We start from the raw sequence: 25,178 nt of genomic DNA, 5'->3' as shown, positions 1-25,178 counted from the left end.
TCCCTACACATCTTTTCTTGCATGAAAATATATTGGTACTCTAGAATAAAAATGAACAAAAAAAATCCCTAGTTTTCAACTCATCTTAATTTCCAGTCCCTATGAATTTGATCTTTCAAGGTCATTTCCAACCTGGGCTGTTACATGATGCTCTGATTATACTGAATGCACAATAAATATCTGGAGCTCTCCATTTTCATTCTATGTCTCTGGTCCCGCTGACCTTACTGATTTTACTTTTGGCAGACTCTAAATCCTAGCTAAGCTCAAAACTGTGTATTCATTTCCACTCTCTCTGGCCTCCTTCATGTCTCCTTGGCCCAACACAGCCATTCTATCTCCAAAGGACTGTCATGGTGTAGTTCAGTATCACAGAGACAGCTCAGTTCACCTGATATAGTCATAGTCTGTCTTCATGTCTTATACTTTTGATTTCTATACTTTAAAACATTCAGCTCTTTTTCCAGCTTTCTCTATATGCAATGCTGGACTAGAATTAGGGACCTTCTCTTGCAGTAACAGAGCTGCATGTAAAAAAGTGTTGCTGCTTTTCCACAACAGCATTTTTTTTCATCTAATTGATTCCATGTATCCATCTTTTCTTTTCTTGCCAAACTACCCTTTTTGATGTCCAGTATGTCCACCCCAAGTATTTCCATTTGGACTGTAAAAAAAGACCTTAGGATTCTTGTCAGAGAATAGTCTCTATGTGAATTGTTAAAGAGCATTATGTACAGAAATGTTCAAAAATAAGACTTGTTTTACAAAGAGAAATCTTCACTCGTGTCTAACTTATTTAACATTCCTAACGAAATGCATAGAACTGATTAAATAAAGAGATGGAAACAAACACAAGCATTTTCTACATCTCTCTCTGCCATTCTTATTACTATTTGGGGTTTTTTTGGTATTTTCATTTTGTTTTGATAATGTAAACATAACTCCTACAACTATGACACATAAAAACTTGGCCCTATATCTGTTACACAGCCCATAAAGTCAAAAGACAGGACAACTTCAAGTCATCTATCACTATCACACATTTGAAAATGTTCAATATAGCATTCACAATTTTTCCAATTTTAGGATCGTAAATATATAGATTTCATTCAGACAAATATACATTTTAATTTTACCCTTTTATTTACTTAGCATAAAATACATGGAAGAAAATCTTAAGGCAGTAACAATACACATCAACCCTACATGAGGAATCACATCACACTGGGGAATAGGATGCTACAATTAGTTCTAATATTAGCTATATCTGACTTCTAGATAAGTAAGAGAAGAAGCAAAGTGCAGCATTTCTGAACACATTGAAACAGCTCAGCATCTATTTTAAGCTTTTTAAAACAGGTCCTTTATAAACTAAGTCTAAATGCAAGATAACATATCTGCCACTGTTTTTATACTAGGTGTGTACATTTTCATACACAGTCAAAACATTTTTTCTTTCTTTACACATATGAAGAAAACAGCCAGAAAAAATTCACACAGTGAATTTTTCTGGTTTTTAGTTTGGGTTCTCTTTAGGACTTGGAGACATTTTTACTCCTCAGAAATGTAAAAATGGCAAATTTAGAGCTGACAAGTTTACCTGACATAATTCAATGTTACTTGTGGTATCATATTACCTAAAACATAACTTATTTGCCACAATAGGAAGAAAGGTCTTATTTGTTTAAGATGATTTAAAAGCTAGCAGGTTTATGCAGCAAAATTATTAGTTCACTTTGCTTCTGATTAACCAAAAATTTTTAAAATGCAGAAAAATTCAAATAATGAATCAACATAATAGATTACATCTGTAGATATAAGTTTAACAAAATAGTAGTTTAGTCTAGCTAGCATGATGTAATTTTTTTAATATGTTAATCAAAATTGAGAAAGCTTAAAATTTGCAAAAAAAAGTGCAAAATATATAAAATATGAAAGTCATTGCAGAGGCCAAACTTACAGAGATTTTTCATGGATTCTTTTTCACATTACCATCTTCCTGCTAACACTTTCTTACCTCTACTTGTAGCAGTATGAACTAGAGACAAGCAACATAACAGGATGAAATCTCAGTGAGAATCAACTACTTAAATTTCAACAATGAAAGAACTCATGACTGATTTTCAGTTTAGTAGGTCTCAATTTCTTGTACAATGTCACTGCCTAATTAAAGACCGCTGTAAAGAGTGTTAAATCTACCTAACCTCAAATTCAACTGACATCCTGTTTCCTTTCTGAAAGAAAGAAATATTAAAAAAATGCACCACCACTTACTTGTGCTGTGAATCATTCTGGTCTGTAGATGGAATTGTCAAGCACTCATCATGGCCATGGAAAAAACGTACTACATGCCCACCAAGAAGATATCCTGAAAAAGATGCTCATTTACAAGCTAAAACATTGACTATGAATGAATGAGCACCACCATGAAAGTTTAAAAAATTCAAGACCCACATAAGATCTATTTTTCAAATTTTCACTCATAACTAAATCCAAACAAGAAAAAAATTATTGTGTTAACATACTATTTTTAGTACCTTTTAAAAAAATATTTCTTCTGAACATGAAAACAAAAAAAAAGCAAACTTTTAACATTTAAAACTCAAATTAGGATTCTGAGACAGAAAAGGAAGTTAAAAACTTCTTTAAAACCACAGAAACAATTATGGCTTTGAAAACTGAATGCTTTAGGTAAAAGCCAAATCAAATAGATAATACCATAGTTTCCTCCCCCTCAATACAGTTTAAAATATTTCAATACAAAGCAGCTTCATGCTTTCATCATTTTTTCCTGAAATTTATCATTTTTGTCAAAATCAAAGGTGCACAGCAGCAGCAGGAAACAGAGGACAGAAAAACACTTTGCAGATCTGAAGATTAAGTCTAATGGAAGCTCACTTTCCAACCCATTTAACACAAAGAGTACAGGTCAAAACCAGGCACTCTGCCTCACATTAAAAATGAGAAGACACAGAAGGTGTAGGAGAATGACTCATCAGATCCTAGTCCAAACCATTCTGACCTTGTAAGTGAAGGTACTGCCTTTTAAAGGAGCACACATTAAGGAGGAAGGGTAGAAGGAAGCTTTCATACTGTCCAGCTGATTCAACATAAATTTGTAAATGAGGAAAACTGTAACTGACAATTGCCATCTTGCCAATTAATATGAAAGTCAAAGCAAAGAAATAATAGGGGGAAATGTTCTTTTCTGTTATTTATGCTTTCTTGATGGATTTACAAATGTCACAGAAACAGCACTGTCTAATTCCTAATCCAGTTTTAGACTCAGGAAATCCCACCCTCTCTCTCTTCGTTCCACTTGAGGTAGACTGCTGTGTCTTTTGACATATGACCATCTCTCACATAAACCATTCTGAGAATGTATACAAAACCAAAGCCTAAGTAGTTGAGGAAAATATGATTGACACACAGAAAAATCTACTTCTAACTCCACACAAACTTTTTTTTTTAATGACAGTATGTTGGATTATGCAAATAATTTTGGGCTACTCAGTGTAAGAGTTCCAAATACAGCAAAAGGCCACTAAGATGATTAAGAAGCTGGTGCACATCACACTTGAGGAAAGGCTGAGGGAGAGGGCAGGGCAGGGCAGGGCAGGGCAGAAGAAGAGAAGAGAGAAGAGAAAAGAGAAGAGAGAAGAGAGAAGAGAAGAGAAGAGAAGAGAAGAGAAGAGAAGAGAAGAGAAGAGAAGAGAAGAGAAGAGAAGAGAAGAGAAGAGAAGAGAGAAGAGAAAAGAGAAGAGAGAAGAGAGAAGAGAAGAGAAGAGAAGAGAAGAGAAGAGAAGAGAAGAGAAGAGAAGAGAAGAGAAGAGAAGAGAAGAGAAGAGAAGAGAGAAGAGAAAAGAGAAGAGAGAAGAGAGAAGAGAAGAGAAGAGAAGAGAAGAGAAGAGAAGAGAAGAGAAGAGAAGAGAAGAGAGAAGTCTGGAGGGATCATATCAATGTAAAGACTGTGGGATCAAAGTTTTTCCTGCTATGCCCAGTGGTGGAACCAGAGGCAATGGGCCCACAGTGAAACATGGCAGGGTCTGTTTGAATATCAGGAAACACTTCTTCATTGGGAATGTGCCTGAGCACTGGCACAGGTTGCCCAGGCATGTTGTGAAGTTTCCATCCCTGAAGAGGGTTTAAACCTGTCTAGATATATTCCTAGGCAACATGTTCTAGTGGATCAACTGTACAGTGGATTGGACCAGATCTTCTGCAACCTCAATTATTCTAATTCTGTAAGCTTCTAGGAAGTTTAGCTCCCAAATCTCTTCAGGTACAGAAATCTAAACTATACCACTAGTCTTCCATTATCTCTCTGTGTAGCTCATTATGTTTTTCATACATTACAAATTTTAAACTTTGCTGCTGGATTGTTTTTCTCCTTGCTTCTTTTAGTTTTACCTGTGAAGGCCAAAAAAACACACAGACTTTTCCAGGGTTGATCCCTATTCTATTTCTGACCCACAAGGAGAGCCCTCCAGACAGCCATTTTTAAATATCCACCTCCAGCATGCTAAAGCAATCAGAAAGTATCACAAGCATAATCCATATCCCATATGATTTTAAAATTAAAACCTAACACTCTGAGACAGGTTTCTTATGGGCCAGTGCACAGAAATACTGTGATATGCTGATTTAAACCACTTGGGGTTAGAAAAACCCAACCATAGATCAAATAAGACTACTAAATTAAGTCTAACACCAGGGTAAGTCATCTTCTACCAAGATTTACTATAGCTGATCCCAGGGAAATGAGATATCTCTCTCAGTTCCCTCAAAGCTCAGTTTATGTCCTATGTTACTGTATACTAGTATATCATAAATGCTAAGTTTTACAGACAAGTGACGCAAAATGATCCTTACTTCAAGACATTTAAGTTGTTTGTGAATGTTGAGTGCTGATACTTTGAATAGAGAACAGCAAAGATGAAGCACAGTGTTTGCTACAACAGTGTTAATGACAAACTATGGCATCGAAATAAGGGGAGACACTGAGTGGACCAGACTTTCAGTACAGAAGACATTTCTCAGAATAAGGTGACCATGACAAACATGGTCAATGACTCAAACATGACTATGAAGTGCCATAAAATTTCCCAAAAGAATTCCTGACCCTGTGGTGTAGGATTTAGGCTGAATAAGATAATACAATAAGGATGCATGGCTGTGACATCCAGAAAGGATATTGGGGAAATGTCTGTAAAAAGCAGAACTAAGAGACTGAAATAGGAACTTTGATAAAACTGCTTTTCATTTTGTCTGTACCTTTATCTTCCGTTTTGTCTGTAGTGAGAGAACAGTATTTAGGAAAATTGTATGCAAAAACCTAAGTTTTCTGGCTTTAGTTATTCTGCAGCTCCTCCTTCCCCAAATTAAACTAAGCCTTCATTGCTCATGCAGCTTTTAAAGGTTTGTTATTCTAAACTTACAGCGCTCATTTAGCTTTTCTTTATTTTCTTTAAACTTTTTGGTTGACATTCTGAGGGGAATTTGTTTTTTTAATTTTCCTCTTTATCAAAAGCATACAAATTAGTCTAATTTACATACATGTCTAAATAAATAAAATGGCAAACCTTCTGTAATATTGCTTCCTGAACATATAGGATGTACATTCCATAGTGTCTGCATAAAGGAGGCATCCACCTGAATATTTCCATTTGACACAGAGAGATGCTGAAACAAGACAATGGTAACAGGAAACAATGAAAATTATGCACTTAAAATATTTAGTATGTTAATTTATAAACAGAAGAGAAGGTATCATAAATATACAAATTTCTTCTAAAATTGGTATTATTCTAAAATCTGAGGAAAAAGCGTGGAAGCTCCATGCACAGAGCACCCTTTCAGTGTGGAAAAATAAAAATGCATTACAACGAGACATTACAGCCTAGATTAGAAAAAAATAATTCATGAGAATCCCAACCAATCTCCTGATATCCCCACAGAACTTTGTATTTTCCCACCATTTGACCACTATCTAAAGAAACAAACTCACCAGGTATCTTTCAGAGGACACGCTGACCAGGATAAGGTCATCACCTATTCGAACTTTTTCTCCTTCTGACCTTTGCTTAGAAGCAGGGTGTATTGTCCACCAGCATGCCTCACCTAAATGACAGAGGCACTAATCATGGTTCTACAAAACAGACAACTCACAAGAAATCTAAGGATATCTTTATACAGCACTAAAATATAATTATAAAAATTGTCTTGTAAGAAAATTCACCTTATAAAACCACATCATTTCTATTTTCAATCATTTTTGGTGTTTTCTTTTTGCTTGAAACTTTTTGTCATACAATCTTTGCCATATATGATATTTCCCTTTCCAAGTACTTTTAAAGGGATTGTTTACAAAACACTACTCAGAACTGCTCTCCCTTGGAGACTCTCCTTGCCAGGAAATTGCTGACACCTACCTTGGTCTTATTTATCACCTTTTGTCACTTCTTTTGTTTAATTGTCATATTTAATACCCAACCTTCTGTATCACATAGCATAACAAACCTAGAAGCAGTTCCACTAGCCCTACAGATGATAGAATTACGAAGTAGCCAAGCGCAAGGGTGACAACCATAGAACGTTTCCTACACATGAAATGTAAGATTCCAGGTTACACACACACAGAGAAACACACACACAGACAAACTTCACTCATTCAAAAGACAAACTTTTATAGAGAGCCACCTGAACAGATTCAAAGATTATGCTTTATAAAGGTTTTAACATCTACACTGCCAGTGCCTCTCCATCATCAATTAGTCTATTTGATTTTAATTTCTTTTCAAAATAACAAAAAAACAATAGAAAGCCCAGATTTATATTAACACAAACAGTATTTCTTTATTTGAACTTAACATGAATGAAGTGTGTATACACTAAGTATACACTTAGTGTATACTAAGTGTACACTAAGTACACTTAGTATACTTAGTACTTTTAGTACTATACTTAGTAATTTTCCCTTCAGGACATATGTCTGGACCTGATTATTACAGAGTCACCTGTTACTTTCTGAGGAGTACTCATCACTTTCAGTAACCATGAGCACTATGTACACAGCAGCATTAAAGTCTATTTCTGGCTCTTTGTGGCTAAGTTACCTTTAAATTTATTTAATATTGCTCCAGCGGCAACTCATAATTTTTATATGTTTTCATGGAAGCACAATTTTTTTTTCACTATATTTCCATCAGCTGTAATGGTAATGGCAGTACCCCCAGAAATACACTAATTAGATTTTAAATCTTTCTCATAATGTCATGTTTGTTCTATCTCCTTCACTTTGTCCCATTATTGATTTGTCCACATTACAAATGTATCTATCCAGCTCTTTTAGCAGTGTGTTCACTACATATTTTCTGATTTCCTGCACTACAAGTTGTGAATTTCTTTTCTTACCTGGTTACAATGTAAATTGTGAATGCACCAGTATATGGCTTTTCTGTACTATAAGTGTCAAAACAAAAAAAAAATCTAAACAAAAGCATCAAATTTGTTTTGTTCAACAGAAATGTTTTACTTTGACTATTATCATGCATTTTATTGCAGCTGTCTTAAGTCAGTTTAATTGGAAGACTCTCTCACATTAATACCAACAGTCATTTCTTTCAGTCATCTTTTTTCTGATGAACACAGAAAGATCCCATTCATAAGCTTACAGTTGCATTAAACACAATGTCTCTTCTAAAACCAGAAATGGGTAACTCATTCTCCTTCAAAAATAACTTGCCATACCTGCTGCATTTTCTCGTAATCCCACATCAAATGCAAGTTTATCTGTCTGGGATCTTGATGATGTTAAACATGTCAAATACTGCAAAACAGTGACATTATTGAAAACAAAAATCCAACAGTACCCACTAACACACATGCCAAATGAATACATTCACATTACTTCGTCTTACTATCATAAGTGATTTTTTAATGAGTTAAAGATTATGTTGTTATTCATACAGAAGCTCTTCCTGAACTTTAAACATCAAAATCCTTTTCCACTGCAGTACATTTCCACTTCAGTTGTGCAATTTAGCTTCTACCTTCTGAAGTTTCATACAGCTCATCAGATAGGAACAGGCAAGCATCTAATTACAACCCTATCATAATAAGTTTTATTCATGAAAACATTAAAAACATACCAAAGGTAGTAATTATACTTGCAGCTCTGGTATCAAGGCAGCTACAATTTTCAAGGTTCATAAACATAAGCCACATAGAAGATTAATGTAGCATTTCAAGATTAATGTAGCATTTTCTAGTACAGAAAAAAGGAGGGAAAGTGTTTTCCTGACTTCTCATTTTTTCTGCCTTGTATTGGGTGTATTTACATGGGTCCTAGTAGGTCAAAGATTCAAAACAGCTGAAATTTTTCAGTTGTAGAATATAGTATGATGAAATTTATACAAGGCAGCCTGAAGACAGCATCTTCATGGACATAATCCATGGAAACTATGGGATGTCAAATGGAATACCTTATAAAATATGATGGGGAAGAAAATAACATAGAACAAATTCATTTGCTGTAGAAATTCTTGCTAATGGAAGTTAAAGATTCCTTAAAGACACAGAAATAATAGATTTTAGGAGCTTTTCAACTACAATTCTGAGTTAGATCAAGAATCTGAATTTAAACAATTCTATTGTGTTGAGACACCCCAAGTCATTAAATTCTTTCTCATCTAGCACAGAAGATAGCTTGGAAAGAGCATTATTCCAAATTTTTAGGGTTTTTTTATTTTGGTGAAAAGACATTTCTTATTCATGCTGCTCATTCTGGCAGGTGCTCCCTCACTTACCATTTCACTGAAGGAATGTCGAAGCAGTATGGCGTGGCCGTACAGCAGGGTCCGGTGCCCACCCCCTTGGGCTGCCTGCAGAACAGGATGGAGAAGGTCAGAACTCCACTGCTCTGAGTGCACCATGATCAGAACTACACAACAACATGAAGAGCTGTGGCAATTCAAGGAACGAGTGCAAATATTCCAACAAATTATGAAATGAACACACCAGGAAAAAAATAATAATAACAAAGTCGATACAGCAATAGACAAATATCTGCCAAAGGAAAAAAATGTTGTTCTTTGACAAAGACTTTTATTGTTACCTGATTTTTATTATGATTTATTAAAACACAGCATTTGCAAAAACATAAGTTAAATAAGATACCACTTACCTTTCTTATAAACTTCATGCAGGCATTAAAAAAAATAACAACATAAATACATATATATATATATATACACACACACAGAAACTGAAATCTGAAAGAGAAAATAACATATTTACTGCCCAGAACAGTTTAAGCATATACTGAGAATATCTACTTGCTAATGTTAATCTTTAACATAATTCAGATTCATTAAAGCAACTGTATCCACAGTTTCAACCAAGTGCAGTTATTAATTATGAATATGTAAAAATATGACAAGACAGGCAGAAGCAAAACTGGATTTTCCATTTGCTTCCTTCAGAGCAAATTTCTTTTTAGTTCCTTTTGGGTGCCATTTAAGGTCAGATCTTGCCCTTGGATTCATTTGAAAGGGACAAAGATAATTAAAGGATATTCCAAGAGCTCAAATAATGGTTATACATGTGTAGGCAAATGGTTTTACATGCTGTGAACAACACATAAGTTAAACTATTGCCAAGTTTTTTAAAAAAAAAAACGTTCATAAAAAATTCTTATAATCCTGCAGAAACGTGTCACTGCTTGGTGAAGAAAACTGGAAAAACATGTAGGAGTGACTATAATACCTCTTTTATACATTAAACTTTTTTTTAAATGAAAAAGGAAAAACTTCACAGCAAAGTCAATTGCAATTACAAACAGGTTGTCAAAAGAAAATTACATGTATTCAGTTTGCAACAAGTACATGAATACTGAGAACAAGCAATGAAACCCTTCTGTTATTTTATTAGCAAAAGTTTTTAAATGAATCACTTGTAAGTTTGGCTTATTATAAAAAAACAAAAGAAGAAAACAACACAACCAAACCAAAACAACAAAAACTCCAAATTGAATAATCTACAGTCTTTTTCTAGAAAAATAGGAAACTCTTGTTCAAACTAAATTTAGTATGAAAAGCAAATAATTTTTTATTTCAGCCTTGCTTTTAGTATGAACTGCTGTGTTCCTATTACAGTTTCCCCAATGGATTGTGCCTGAATTTAAAATAAATGAAGGACAAGATAATTTCAAAATAAATAAAGCACAACAGATTACGTTATTTTTTGTTGCCTACTCCTCCTTAAGCAACGGTGTGATCATTTTTATCAGATATCATATGTCTTCTACTTCCAATCCCAAATAAGATATTCATATATCATTATTAATCTCAGATTAAATCTTTCAGATGTAGTTTGGGGTGAATATTTTGAAAATATTAAAAATTATGTCATTTCTTAGAAATTCTAGAAAAGTTTAAATTGATATTTTGATTTCCTAAGCATATGTTTTTATTTTCATCAAAACTTATTTTATAGAATGCAATGTAATTGCAAAAATAAAAAATACAACTTTTTTGGGCAGTGGAAAACAAAATATCAGCATTATTGAAGTCTGAAAACCATGTATGTAAGGCTGACAATGCAACATCAAAGATGATATAACTCCATCTTTCACATCTGTGCAATGATATGTCCCAGTTAAAGATCTGAAGCACAGAATAAGCCATTAGGTTGTAAAATAAGTAAAGCTGTAGTTTTATCATGCTCTCTTTATAACAGAATGAAAGTTCAATTCAGTTTGATTCAGCTGAAATTGGAGAATTAGGGTCAAAGTAATCAAATTGATGATGTTTCTGGATTTGTGGATCACAATTATTCAAAAGAGTTGCACCAGCTCCTCACTGCCAAAGAGAAATTAATGTGATTACACAACTGGAGCAATAATGTTCCAAGAATACTATGACATCAGGAACCTCTTCTAGAAAATCCTGGACAAGGAAAGAAGTGAGGAAAATCTGTATTCAGATTTAATGTTCTTTGAGGTCAATTTACTTACCCCTTCACTAGCATTTTCCCCTGTGCTGGCCAGCATTTCCTGAAGGGCTCTGACAGACAGTGACTGCTCAAGGACGAAATTACAGACACAAAGGTCTGGAGGGACATACTGTAAAAATAAAATGAACAGTGCAAGAACAGATCAGCAGAACAGGTGAAACAGGATGAAAAGTGTTTTGGAACATGTGCTTATTTTAATTTTTGAATCTATACTTAATGCCTATTCATTTGTTTTTGAGGTAAATGCTACTGTCCTGTATGAAAACAATATAAATCCATTCTTCATGAATTGACAACACAGCAATTTTACTTTCCTTGAGCTGTATTCCTCACGGTAAAATGAAGCTTCTTCAGGTTCAAATGCAAAAACTTTTCCCCTATGAATTATTGTTTCCTGCCTTTTAGAATGACAACACGGATATTGTATTTGTTCTGTAATGCCGCTGACAAAACAGAAGAGAAGGTATAAGATCTTATATCATGTATGAGGTTGATAGAAGATATTTACAGCAGTAACTAAATGGCTGAGATTCTCAAGAATCTTATGACATAATAATATGAACTCTTTAAGGAAATCCTAATTTTTGAATCCATATGTCTGCTCTTTATAAAATATGAAACTTCACAACAGACTCTTTTTTTTTTCCAATTTCTTAGCACTGATATGTCCAAAGAAAGATATGTTCAAGAGAAAAAAGTCTCAAGGGGAACCAACAATGTACATAAATATATGGCAGAAAGCACAAAGACAGATCCAGAGACTACACAGCAGAACCCAGTGAAAGGACAAGAGTAAATTGAGACAAAGTGGAATACGGGAAATAATTTTAAATATGACAAAACCCCCCTACTCTTACTGTAAGCATGGTAAACAGTAAAACAGGTTGCCCAGAGAGGTTGTAAAGTCTCCACCCTTGGAGATACTCAAACTCTGATCCAAGTGTCCTAAGCAATCTGTTCTGTCTGAAGCTATTCTAGGTAGATTTTGCTCTAGGTGACCTTCAGAGACCCTTCCCAACCTTAGCAACTCCATGTTCTGTGATTCATGATAAAGATCATGGCTGAAGATGAGCTTTAAAGTGGATATGCACTTCTTTTTATAATCAGAGTGACAAGAGAGAATAAAAGTCTTGATGATGCTGCATTTTAAGGTGATGAAAAGTGAAGAAATAAAAACAATTAAGGAAAAAGATGCAGAGAGAACCAAAGAGAAAGATGAGGTCTTCCTCTGTTTGGTTTATTCCTAACATTATGCTTTAGTAGAGGTTTACAGTTTCATCTTTTCTCTCCTTTCCCCTCTCTAGTTCTGATAATTATCCTGGAGGGATTTGTTTGGGTTTTGTTTCTTCACATCTCTCTGGCTTCATTTTTCAATTTTCCATTTTTAATCTTCTAAAAGTCTCTTTCACTAATCATTCTTGTCCCTGTACATTCAACTTCCTGATTGATAATGGAGTCAGGAGTAACACTTAACACCAGTAACTGACAGGTGACAATGCTTCTAAAATTATCAATCCAGTGTATCAATATATTTGAACCTAAAGCAGTTACAGAAATATGGGAGAACTTAAATATTAATAACAGTCTGGAGACCTAATCTTGAAAATAGGTAGTATTTCAGTTACAGGAAGTTTCTTAGTTGAAGAATAGCAGCTTTTCACTGTTCTCAGGTATGCCTCAAAATTTATTTGGAATCTCTAGGAAATTTTTGCAAACAATTCTAAGATGCAGCTGGGAAGAAAAGCATACATAAGGTCCCTCTAGCATCATATTTAAGAAACCATAATTAAATTTGCTTGTGAGTAAGTAGGTTAACATTCACTGATCAGTTGCACCAGTTGAGAGTATCAGCTTCTTACTTTAGCTTCTGATGTTGGCTCCAAAAAGCACAGGCGATTCCCAAGTCCCTCAGCTGCCAAGCAAAACTTCCTTTGTTCTTTGTGAATACTGGCAACACACTGAAGTACTACTTCATCATCCTGTCACAATACAAAGAACAAGTAAAAAAAATTATTTTGAAGTTATATGTGCACTATAATGTTAAGAAATCCTGCAACATCTCTTGAAAATTAATGCAATATTCTTCTAAATCATATAATGTACATATGCAGAGATTCTTTTGATGTATATCTATAACAGATCTACAAACATGTAAAGATTTCTGTAGAGATTTACATTCAAGACTTCATCAAAGAGACGAAGACTGCACACTGTCTCCAAGGCTTTTGCATCTGTTGTCTCCTTTTGTTTCTTTAGCAATATAAAACAAATTGTAAGTGCACTGTTACTCAGTTTTACTCAGCTAAATATTTTAATGCTTACAGTAAAAAACCTTTACTGCAATTTTGCAAACCGCAGTGCTATTTGTTAGCACAGTAAACTATCAACACTATTCCTCAGAATGCAGAATCTTAACTTTTAAGTTCTCATGTAATATAGAAATCTCTGTGTACAACCAAAGAGCCAAGAGGCATTTTTCAAGTGAAAGTTCAGTCATAAGAGGTTGATCCTCAAAAGGCATATCCCAAGAATAAGAACACTCTAGAAAAGCACTTTTACAAATTCCTGCATAATACAATGCCAAACTCATAAAGTGCCAAGCCCTTTTTCACCTCTTAACGTGTGAGGCTAAAGCTGATATAAGTGAACCAAAGATATTAATTTTAGTGTTTGACTGTGTCAAAGCTATATACAGAATTAAAAATCATTTTATTTTCCAAAACTTGTCCACTAACTAAGAAAAAACCTCTGAGGGAGTAGCATGTAGAAGCACTTATTTTTGTTACAGGCATGTATGTCACTGTTTGCCAAAAGACACTGCCTGACAAGTTTTTAAGGGGGCAGAAGCTGATAAAACAGGAGTGATATGATATGTCACTGTTCCCTCCAGCTACAAAGTCCTACTGGTGTCACTTATTATTATCAAAGCAGATACACAACAGCCGCCTGTGCTGAGCGCTGAGATCACTTGGACAATTATGTTCTAAAAGCAGCACTGCTATTTACACTGCCCTTATGCAACTGCACTGCTATGGCACTGCCACCGCTTTGGGCACTTGAAATAAAAGCTGGGAGAAGGAAAGCAGTTTCCACCAAAGGAACTAAGTGACACACCTTCCCTTTAAAGAGGGAAATCAAAAGCATGCTTTTCACTTGTGTGATTTCACAGGTGAGTGCAAGTTACAAGGCTTTTTTAGGCAACCCTTCACTGCCTGCTTACCACTTCTTACTGAAATAAGCAACTATTACATTTCAGATAAACCAGCAGTTATAGACAGTATTTTTCTTATCTAGCTTGGCATGACAAGCAATAGTGGTTTCAACAATACAGAAAAAGAATTTGAAACATATTTGCAAACAATTCTAAAAAATGTAGCAGTTAGACAGAACTAATTGATGCTAACAAACTATCTTTCCTCCTGTTGCTTCTGCTTCCATTTCTATGTAAGATAAAAATAAAGATGTTTAAAACATTTTTCATCATCTAGTTCCTGTATCAATATTTGAAAATACATATTTTAGAGCTAAAAATATTAAAATACTAAAACATGAATTTATGGATACCAAAATTTCGAATAAAATTGAGATTTGCAACTTAGCACACATTTATCATTACATGAAATTACGTCTATATCACTCAAATTGTATTTATTTTCCCTACTACACTAAAGTATTCATCACTCCACAGAGGCATAGCATACATTAGTAGCCTATATTGTAATTCATAGTTCCCTATATAATAAAATTATGTCTTCAGACTTTTTACAAGGGCACATCCTATCTTTTAAAGGACAAGGGGTAACAGCTTCAAATTGAAAGGGTGTAGGTTTACAGTAAATATACACTGGCATAGGTTGCCCAGAGAAATTGTGGATGCCCCATCCCTGGATGTGTTGAATGCCAGGTTGGATGGGGCTCTGATTAGTCTGGTCTAGTGGAAGGTTTCCCCACCCATAGCACTGGGGTGGAACTGGATGATCTTGAACATCTCTTCCAATCCAAACTGTTGTATGATTCTATGAACATACATAAAACTTACTTAAAATGAGCAGGAATCAAATAAATTAACTATTTTCTTTTTAAATCCATATGCATAAAAGGGCAAGAGTTCCTAATATAATGAAATTAATATTTTAATATTCTAGAATTCAGAAAAATAAGCACTTAGAATTTACACTGGCATCAGGAAAACTTTATCAATTATTAAGTGCAGTAATCTCAAAATAAAAGCACAGAATGTCTTAAGAAATTTATGCAGCATTTCACACTGATGTTTTATCTTATTCCCCTAAATGGCCAATGTGCCTTTTGCTTTGTGCTACAACACTTAACAAGCTGGGTCTTTGCTATGTAGAATAAAAAACTTCAATAGTTTTTTTAAAGTGGCAAGAATATTATATGGTATTTCAGAATGCTTTGCAGAAAAGTTTTAAAAAACATTCATTGATGACTGAGCATAAAAAATTAGCAAAGCCAATACAATCTGCAAATGAGACAATTATTCCCTGTTAAAATGATTCAGTATTAACATATTCTCACTGAAAAAAACATCATTCTGGCTGAGGTCTATAATTGCTTTTCTGGCCTGAAGATGCTAATAGAAATGAGTTTTATGGAGTTGCTAGGCTATCATGAAAATACAGACCATGTCTCAGCAGTACCTTGTTCTCAGTGCCTAGTTTTTGAACCATGAATTCAACAAATTTAAATTGTTTTGATTCAGTAAGTGTTTAAAATGCAATTTTTTTCATCTAGCAGCTCTGACATTTCCATTTTCTAGTCCATTTCTTTCTGGCGGTGGGTGGTGTTTGGGATTTTTGTGGGGGTTTTGTTGTTTGGTTTGTTTGCTTGGTTGGTTGGTTGGTTGATTTTTAATAAAACAGGCTTAGAGTTCACAGAATCCCAGGGAGGAAAGGACACCCATATACAATGGTCCACTACAGATTGGCATTTGCACAAGAAACTGCTTTTGCTATTCTTCCTCAAAAACTAGTCACATTCTAAGCATAATTTAGTAATAACTGGTTCCCACCAGTGGCATCATCAAGCTAACCATGAGATACATTCTAGACTACCATCATTTCACCTATTCACAAACACAGATGCATAGCAATTCTTAACTTTTTTATTCTGAATGAAGAGGAAATGGAAGTTCTCCCCTTCAGTCCAGAAATCTTTTATCTGGTTAAGATTCATCTCTCAGCCCTTTAGCAAAAGGACACACACAAAGTAACCCCATCCCAAATCAAAGAAGGTTTATACATTAAAACATGTTGAAATTGCTAAAATATATTTCACATGGTCTGAAATACTGCAGAATTTACCTAGTGTCATGTAGCTAATGTGCCATAATACCATCCATTGTCCATTCGTGTATTCACGTGCATAACTTTTGGAAAAAGGAAAAAGACAGTTTGGGGGATTTGGGGTTCTTTTTGAAAATAGGTAACCACATAATTTTGTGCACTGCAAAAATAAATTTCTATTTGTTTTGGCTAGAGCTGAAGCTGTATTCCAAATTTGACTTTATAATAATGTCAATATAAACTGAGAAACAAAGGTATTTCTAAAACAGTTACAAATTCAATGTATTCTAATTGTAAGAATGAGCAAGTTACAAAAATAGAAATTGACTCTACACAAAAGTATGTCTTTTGTGAATACATTAAATATTTAATTTTTTTTAACAGAAAACTTTTATTCCTAGTCTTCAGCAATACAGAATTAAGCAGTATACTATATAACTTTACAAATGAATTTTTAAAGGACCACAGTCCAGTAGTTCATTACCAAACACTATTTTGTCTTGATGTTCAGGCTGTTTTCATCCTCAGATTTTATAATATAAAGTGATGGTGAACTTAAACTGAGATTTCTGTGATAAAATAGTAAGGCAAAACATAAGGAAAATTGATTTTTATGACTCAATTACTTGACTTGCGGCAGAGGAATTCAGTGATCAAGGTGAATTAATGTACTATTGACATGACCTTGCTCCTGCTCTGTTCACTAGTTTTTCAACACAGATTTTGAGAATAAGGAAATTCCAACAGTTAGTGAAACTCCTTCTTCATTTGTGTTGCATATATATTCCATAACTTAGAGTTGTAGTGATTTATATAGTACACATAAATCTGAATAGGGGTTGTATTCAAAAATTCAATATATCTTATATTATCAAGCACAGAACCATGAATACAGTAACTACATACAAGCAAATATTGCTGGAAAATGATACCATACATTTAGTTTATTACCTACTGAGTCAACATCTACCTAATCTCTATAATATTCAGTGCTGAAAATCAATTGATAAAATAAAATTGACATGGCATTGAAAATTAATCAGTTCTAAATAATTAATCAACTTTGTCATTATACTACAAGAAGAGAGAGTTTTCTCAAAAAAATTACATATTTTGCCTATAATTTACTCACAGCTACAATAAACATTCAGGTAGGTACTTTCACAGGAATAACTAACTTAAATGCAAAGTGATACAGAATTGTTTAAAAGTGACAAACTGACCAAAGGGGCATTCCAGACCATATGACATCATGCTCAGCATATACATATTCATATATACATTTCATTTAGAGGAAATAATTATTTTTAAATCGTATTATTTATGTCCATAATAATTATACAAGCAGTTTAAGTCTTATTCTCAAAAAAAATAATGCACCATTACCAGTTTTTACCAAAAAAAAGGAGGATTATATAGTCAATATCCACTTACATCATGGGTAATACAGCAGCTTTAATAAAAGCTGTAGGTTAGACATTAATTGTCTAGACAGTGATTTGTGGGAAGCAGGTCTAAATCATCAGACAGCAGTGAAAATACAGAAGTAAGTAAATCAAAGTGCTTTTTCACTTGATCTAATTTTTTTTGGTAGAGTGATCAGTCTCTGTGCTATAGTCAAATTTTACACCTGGTATATGGCTGATGATGTAAATGAAACATCTGGCACACCCCTTCCTTGGTTTGCTCATTAAAGAAGGTAATTGAAGAAAGGTGGCTCAAATTAGCAAGCTGGTGAAGCATACCAAGACTTTTAAATACTAGTATAAAAATAAAGTGAGTTAACGATGTGTTTCTCTTGTATAAACCCACTTAAATGATCCATTAAAAAAGCATCGATAATTTACCTAGTTTCCATCTTCTTAGGAGATATAGTCAATTATTCCACTAATCCTAAAACAGAAGCTTCATAAAACACCACATTAAAGAATTCCACTACTTCCATATTTGAAAAGAACGAAACTTTTAAAACCTATAAATTCACACACTATTTTTGGGATTTATTCTTCAGTTATTGTTATTGTAACAATTGGCAAATGTGTATTTTTTCTCCCTTTTACACTGCGAAAAATTAATTTCATAAAACTGATACAGAAAATCATTCTGGCATGCAGTATTTCTGCTACTGCACTTCTATTCAGATAAAGAATGTGGAAAAATTCTGGCTGCTGAATTTATTATTTACCAAGGCAACACAGTCTTAAATATTTAGACTTCCTAATTAAGTTCATAAAAATTAAAAGCTTCTTTGATTAAATCTCACTTGGGTTGTTTTGGGTTTGAGGCTATGATCCAAAAAAATAACTTAATGTATTCATTTGCCATCTAGCTAGAACATTCCAGTTTGTTTAGGTTCCTGTACTGCAAAAATAAAGTAATTTTCCTTCAATTAAGAACAATTGTGTATCACATGTGTACGCAGACATCAGATTCAGAGCAAAGTACATAACTACATCAGAAGTCATGCTTCATGGTCAGATCATTTTCCTCTGCCAAATAACTGAGTTGTAACCCTCAACAAAAAAATTCCTTGGAGGAAATTTCCAAAAGCTCCACTATTAATCTTTATTAATAGTGTAGATTAAGATTAATACTATTAACCTTTGTTTGCTAAAGCAATTCCATTCTAAATAAAGAAAATAATTGTTCATTCTTAGACAGTGACTGACACTCCTGTGTCACTGGTGAGTCAGAGATGACACAGAATTGTATCAGAAGGCAAAATGGTAAAAGGTCTCAATGTTTATTGAGATGTCTTTTATAGCTTAGTCTGACACAGGTGGACCTGATTCGTTTAATCAATACATTTCACATGAGTGGTTAATTAAGAATCCACCCTTTGGTAAACGTATTTCCATAACACATTTCACATGTTCACAAACACCAGGTGCAGCAACTTAAGATAATTGTTTATAATTCTTTTCTCTGAGTTTGTCACAGCTTTTCCCAGAATCATACCTAGGAAACTATCCATTTCCCTCAGCATCCACACTCATGTATAGCATGCAGTACAGATTTGACTAATTGAAGTTTTGAATATTTTGGACTTTGTTTTTGTTGGAAGACATTTCTCACTTGAAAAATAATTTTTATTACAGTTACAAAGCTAGTGTATGACATGGATTTTTCATTTTGCCTACTCTCTGTCAAGATAAAAAACAACTTTCTTTTTTTGACTAGTCATGAGAAAGAAGAAAGAGGAAACCAAGTAAAACCTCAAAAAAATGCCTGTAAGTCTCAAAACTGACCCAAACCCAAAACACATGGAAACAAAGAAACCAACAAAAATTAACTGCACCCTACTAGATTTACACACTTACCTAGGTTACATTATAAATGCAACCTATCAGGTCTTTACTGAAGGCTCCGCATTGATCAGCAGTCCCCAGACAATATCATGGATGTCTGCGGAATCCTGAGGTCCCCTGAATAGCGGGTGGCTGTTAGAGGCAGCTTAGCCTCACCAAGCACGTGAGGAAAGGTGTGATACGGACATGGTGATTTGAAAGAGCAGGAGCCAAGGAGCCATCACCCTCAGCCTGCAGACTGAGAGGGAGGACAACTTGTGAGCCTCCACTTTGGACATAAACTAAGAATGTACATAGGGAAATAAAGTGTATTGTGTCTTCCAGGACAGTTTTGTTGTGTATTCTTTTGTTCTCTTTTCTTCTTGTGATCAAAACAATAACAAGTCACCATGTTCTTCAACAACTCAAATTCCTCTTTTTAAGTTAATTTGAGTAATATGAACTCTAATCCCATGCTTCCTTATAAAATTATAAACAAACAGAACAAAGAGGCAATATGCTGCAATGTATATGACCCATGTTGAAGCTGTGTGAACATTTAAAAGCTCTGGAAATTAAATAATTATTTTCAAACTTATGTTTGGACATACTTCTTTGTCCTAATTCAAATGCTCTTATAGGTAAGTTTATGCTTCTATTCAGCTTAAAAAGCTGTGTAACATGTACTCACATTGCCATATTCTATTCATATTTACATGTTTAAGAGTTTCAATCCTATTATCAGGCAGCAGAAGAAAAAAACCTGTGCCTGCTCATCAAAAATTCATAAATCACAAATTATAATAATGGGAAAAATCTTAAAGAAAACTGTAAATTATTAAGAAAGATAAGTTATCCAGACAAATTTAATTATTACCTTTTTTTAAAAAAAAGACCCAAAGTACATTTCCAGTCATTAAACCATTTTCATGGGTTTTTCTCTTGCATACATGCCAGCAAAGCTAATGTTTCCTGTTTATAGAACTACCAATTTTGTCTCACAGCAGTTACATTTTGCCAGTCTGCCAGAGACATGAATCTTCTCTATATCTCTTGAAAGCACTTATTTTCCCCCACTGTCCACTTATAATAGTGAAGATAAAATTTTTCAATAAATACTAACATACTTGCTCCATACATTTATACTAGGAATAATGTTTACTAGAGAATGTATCCAAGGATAACCTAAAGCAAGGTTTAATATCAGAGTCAGCTTCTGGACAAAAAAAAGGTTCATAAAAGTTTCAAATTATGTTTTTCACTTCTGTCATTAGAAAAGCTTATACGGGTCTGCTGCAATATGATAAAATTCATTAGGACCTCCACACAGAAGTGCATACTGCATGAATACTTCAGTCCCAAAATACAGACATCACAGTCATGTAATTGAATCAGGAAGAGGTCACATGAATATATCATCTTGGGTTTTCCTTTGCTTAAATGTCTATAAATAAATCTTCTGGTAAGCTTATGTGTTAACATCTAAAAAAGAGGTGTGCTTAGGCACCTCGTATTGTAAATCACCACAAAACCCACAACCAAATGAAGCAAACCCATATCCAGAGCAGATCTTAAATCAGTGGTGGTCAGGGAGAGGTGGATTCTTTGGAGATTTAGTTTTACTTCCAGTACTGGCTATTGGTTGTTTTTAACATATTTTTATAAATTAAAAGCCTCTATTTCTTTGCAGAAATGTACCAAGGGTGGGGCCTGTCTGAGGCCTGTCTTCCCCCGGTAAGCATACAAATTTCTCCCAGTAACTACAGCCTGTTCACTGCAAATGGATCCTTATGATGACAGCAGAGTTCTTTAATGGAAATTCACACAGCACCTTCTAACAGTTCTCAGAAGATTTTAAAAATAGAGTTGGGGTTTCCGTTGTCAGTCTACACCTTCAACAGTGGTTGGACAAAAGCCTAATCATAACTCTGGAACATACTCCCCTATCTTATATCAAGGCATCAGCAAGGCAGAATAAGCAAATATACAGAAATAAAACACACACACACACACACACACAAAACTCCACCAAAAAACCCAAACAAAAACAAAAAAAAGCACCCTTTTTTGAATAAAAAATTGCTTCAGAAAATCAAGTAGCATAATATTGACCCTTTTACTTCTTTTTTATTTTTAATCCAAATCCAGGTGGTATAGTTGCCATTGAAGAATTTAGATAGTTTGCTGCCCTTTGTATCACAGCTTTCTCCACCTTTCCCTTTATGTAGCTCTTTGTGGAAATGAGATAGCATGAGAGAGTGACCACAAAGGGACATCCACACCAAATACCAAGACCAAGCTTAATATCCAAAATATTTATCTATCATGTATCATTAAAGCCGAGTACTAAATATTCTTTTAAAATTACTCCTTTGATTTTAAACTGTAATTTAAAGAAAGAGAAGACTCATTAATAGAGCTGGGGTAACCTAGCTGTGCACACCAGGTAGGTGCATCTCAGGCAAATTAAATATGTCCTCTCCCATCAGGCAGAGCCCTGTCATTCTTTAAGAAAGTGTTCTGGATTCAGCAGGGATAGAGTTAATTTTCTTCACAGTGGCTAGTAGAGGACCATGTTTTGGATTTGTGCTGAACCCAGTATTAATAATACAGAGATGTTTTTGTTATTGCTGAGCTGGGCTTGCAAAGTGCCAGAGCCTTTTCTGCTTTTCATGTGGCCATGCTGGTGGGGAAGCTGGGGGTGCATGGGAGGCTGGGAGGTGACACAGCCAGGGCAGGCGACCCCAGCTGACCAAAGGGACATTCCAGACCATGTGACATCATTCTCAGTATATAAAGTTGGGGGAAGAAGAAAGAAGGGGGGACATTTGGAGTGATGGTGTTTGTCTTCCCATTGACCATTACAGGTGACGGGGCCCTGCTCTCCTGTGGATGGCTGAACACGTGTCTGTCCATGGGAAGCACTGAATTCATTCCTTGTTTTGCTGTGCTGGTGTGCACAGCTTTTGCTTTCCCTATTAAACTGTCTTTGTCTCAATCCAGGAGTTTTCTGACTTTTACCCTTCTGATTCTCTCCCTGATTTCACTGGTGTGGGAGAGAGCAAGTGACTGCACGGGGCTTGGGTGCTGGCTGGGGTTAAACCACAATAGAAAGGAAGTGACATTAAGCATACATGTCAATTAACAGAATGGTAGATTGACTAAAAGCATGAAAATATACACCATGCTGATCAAGGAAGTGGAATTATTCAAGAAAGGTGTACCCTGCATAAGTACCTTATCATTATTACTGGATGGACATGTTAGACCAGGTCCCAAGGAGGGCTGTGAAACAGTCAGAGGTTTGGAGCAGCTCTCTTGTCAAGAAAGGCTGAGAGGGTGGGAACAATAGTCTCATCTAAAAGGCTGAGAGAGCTGGGGTTGTTCATCCTGGAGAAGAGAAGGCTTCAAGGAGATCTCAATGAAGTGCTTCAATACTTAAGGGGACTTATAAGAAAGATGAAGAGAGACTTTTTACCAGGGCTTGTAAGGACAGGATAAGGGACAACAGGTTTAAACTAAAGGAGTGTAGATTCAGGTTGGACTCAAGAAAGAACTATTTTAGAATGCGGGTGATAAGACACCAGAACATGTTGTCCAGGAAAGCTGTAGATATCCCATCATTGGAACAGGTCTCTGAGCAACCTGATCCAGTGAAAAATGTCTCTGCCCATGGCAGGGGCTAGACTAGACGATCTTTAAAGTTCCTTCTGACCCAAACCATTCTATGATTCTATGAGTTGTGGTGTCAGAATTGGCGTGCTTCGCAACTCTTCACATTCATAACCTCTGGTAAAGGTTATATAAGCAAATGAGGAAATACACTAGATATGTTAGGAAACGAAGATGTTATAGTTCATTTTGATGAACTATAACATCTTTTGGAGAGAGAAATGAATGTAAGCTACATTGTTGTGTATATACATAGTTTCATATATTTTGTTTATTTTGCCCATTTCTTTTACATCTAGTGCAAGTGAAGCAGTTAGTAATGGGAAGATATAACATAGGACACTCATTCTGACAAATTTACAATAAATTTCATTGCAGAAATTAACTCATAAGTGAAGTTCACAAATGTAAGAAATTTTGGCATGATAAACTCAATCTGTAGGGTTTAGCTTAGAAATTTTTACCGTTTGAAAGATAACCATAAATATTAATGGAATAGCCAGTGTCTTGTCTCAATTACAGATGAACTAATTTAAAAAACTTGACACCTGACAGCAAGAAGGAATCCAAATAGAAGCCGTCAGCCTTTTGGAATCTTAGTGCATGACCACTACCAGATTAGTAAAGATACCAGCAGCAACAAACATTTAGATCATATCTATTTCAAAATGAGAATGGGCATGCACTTTCTTAGCATATTCTTTAAATCATGTATTCTGTATATGACTAGTCTCTCTGAACTATCAACCATAAATATTTCAGACATTTATTTAACATCAAACTTTGTTAAAGATGTAAAGTTTCCCTTTTGGATTAACAGTTTTTACCAGGAAACTTAAATGCTGACTTTAAGTCAAAAATCATATGGATTGTTTTACAGAAACCAATACCATTCAGGATTTTAAACATGGTCTATATCAACTGTTGACAAAAGGGATACTTAGCATACAGCTTTGAAAATAAGGGCCACACAATGAGACAAAAAATTGTCTTCTTTAAATTTTAGGAACTCAAAACAAATTGGAAAAGTCCTAAAAACAATTAAACAAAGCAGAATTTGCTCAGTCACTATATGAAGTTCTAGGCTAGCTGCTTTCTAAATGAAGATAGAAGAAAGCTTTACAGATACTATTTTTTTTTAATAGTATTCTCAGAGGAGATTTTCAATGTCACAGTGACCTGAATTTAAGTCATGCTTGTCAAGTGTAGGCAGCAGAATCACAGATAAACAGACAGTAGCATTTAAACACAGAGAGTTTGCAAGACCCAGGACTTTGCGTGAGGTCTCTGAACCAGAGTGAGCCTGTGAATAGCCAAAAAGTATTAACATGCTTACATCCAGATTTTAGGAGGAAGGGGGAAAAAAAACCCATGCATGAGAGCTGGAATGTTGCCGTATAAATAATTTTTTTGTCAATTACCCAAAGATGATATGACATCAGTATGATGTAAGATAGGTCTGAAGCAGAAATGCAAGATACCACAGGGTCTAGAATTATGAAATGATTCTTTGTAACTATTTTTTGTCTTGGGGAAGATAATGATGGGTTTTAAAGAGATTTTAATCAAGGAAACAGAGGCTTAGATTAAGGCTGAAGCTTCTTCTCCAAATCTTCTATAAACAAGACATAAATATGGCTGTGAACATAAAGCTGATGAGCTGCCAGGCAAAAAAGGATTGGTAAGAATGGGAAAGGTACGAAACAGGTTCAAATTTATATGTGTACATGGGGGATCACAAATTATACAGAGAAAGGATGCTAAAGGAAGTACAATACCTGTAGTTATCCTGTACTAGCAAATATACAGATATAATAATGTATATTTGAGCATTCACTCAATATACAGACATATTAAGGGGTGTAGAGGACATTGAAGGACTTTTACATGCAGTGCTCTT

The 25,178-nt window shown here is 34.7% G+C and overlaps 1 protein-coding gene across 1 annotated transcript in view; it reads right to left on the bottom strand.

Moving 5' to 3' along the window:
• Positions 1-25,178, bottom strand: part of RYR3 (ryanodine receptor 3) — a 194,011-nt gene that overhangs the window by 134,449 nt on the left and 34,384 nt on the right. The window contains exons 2-8 of the mRNA XM_005417515.3: positions 12,873-12,992; positions 11,015-11,122; positions 8,808-8,882; positions 7,750-7,828; positions 6,008-6,120; positions 5,583-5,682; positions 2,275-2,368 (exon numbers count right to left, since the gene is read on the bottom strand). Coding sequence (XP_005417572.1) covers positions 2,275-2,368; positions 5,583-5,682; positions 6,008-6,120; positions 7,750-7,828; positions 8,808-8,882; positions 11,015-11,122; positions 12,873-12,992 — 689 coding nt within the window. The remainder of the gene's footprint in view (positions 1-2,274; positions 2,369-5,582; positions 5,683-6,007; positions 6,121-7,749; positions 7,829-8,807; positions 8,883-11,014; positions 11,123-12,872; positions 12,993-25,178) is intronic.

Source organism: Geospiza fortis, unplaced genomic scaffold (assembly GCF_000277835.1).
Source record: "Geospiza fortis unplaced genomic scaffold, GeoFor_1.0 scaffold54, whole genome shotgun sequence".
NCBI lineage: Eukaryota > Metazoa > Chordata > Aves > Passeriformes > Thraupidae > Geospiza > Geospiza fortis.
Note: the sequence above shows the minus strand (reverse complement) of the source record. Positions and strands in the feature narration are given on the sequence as shown.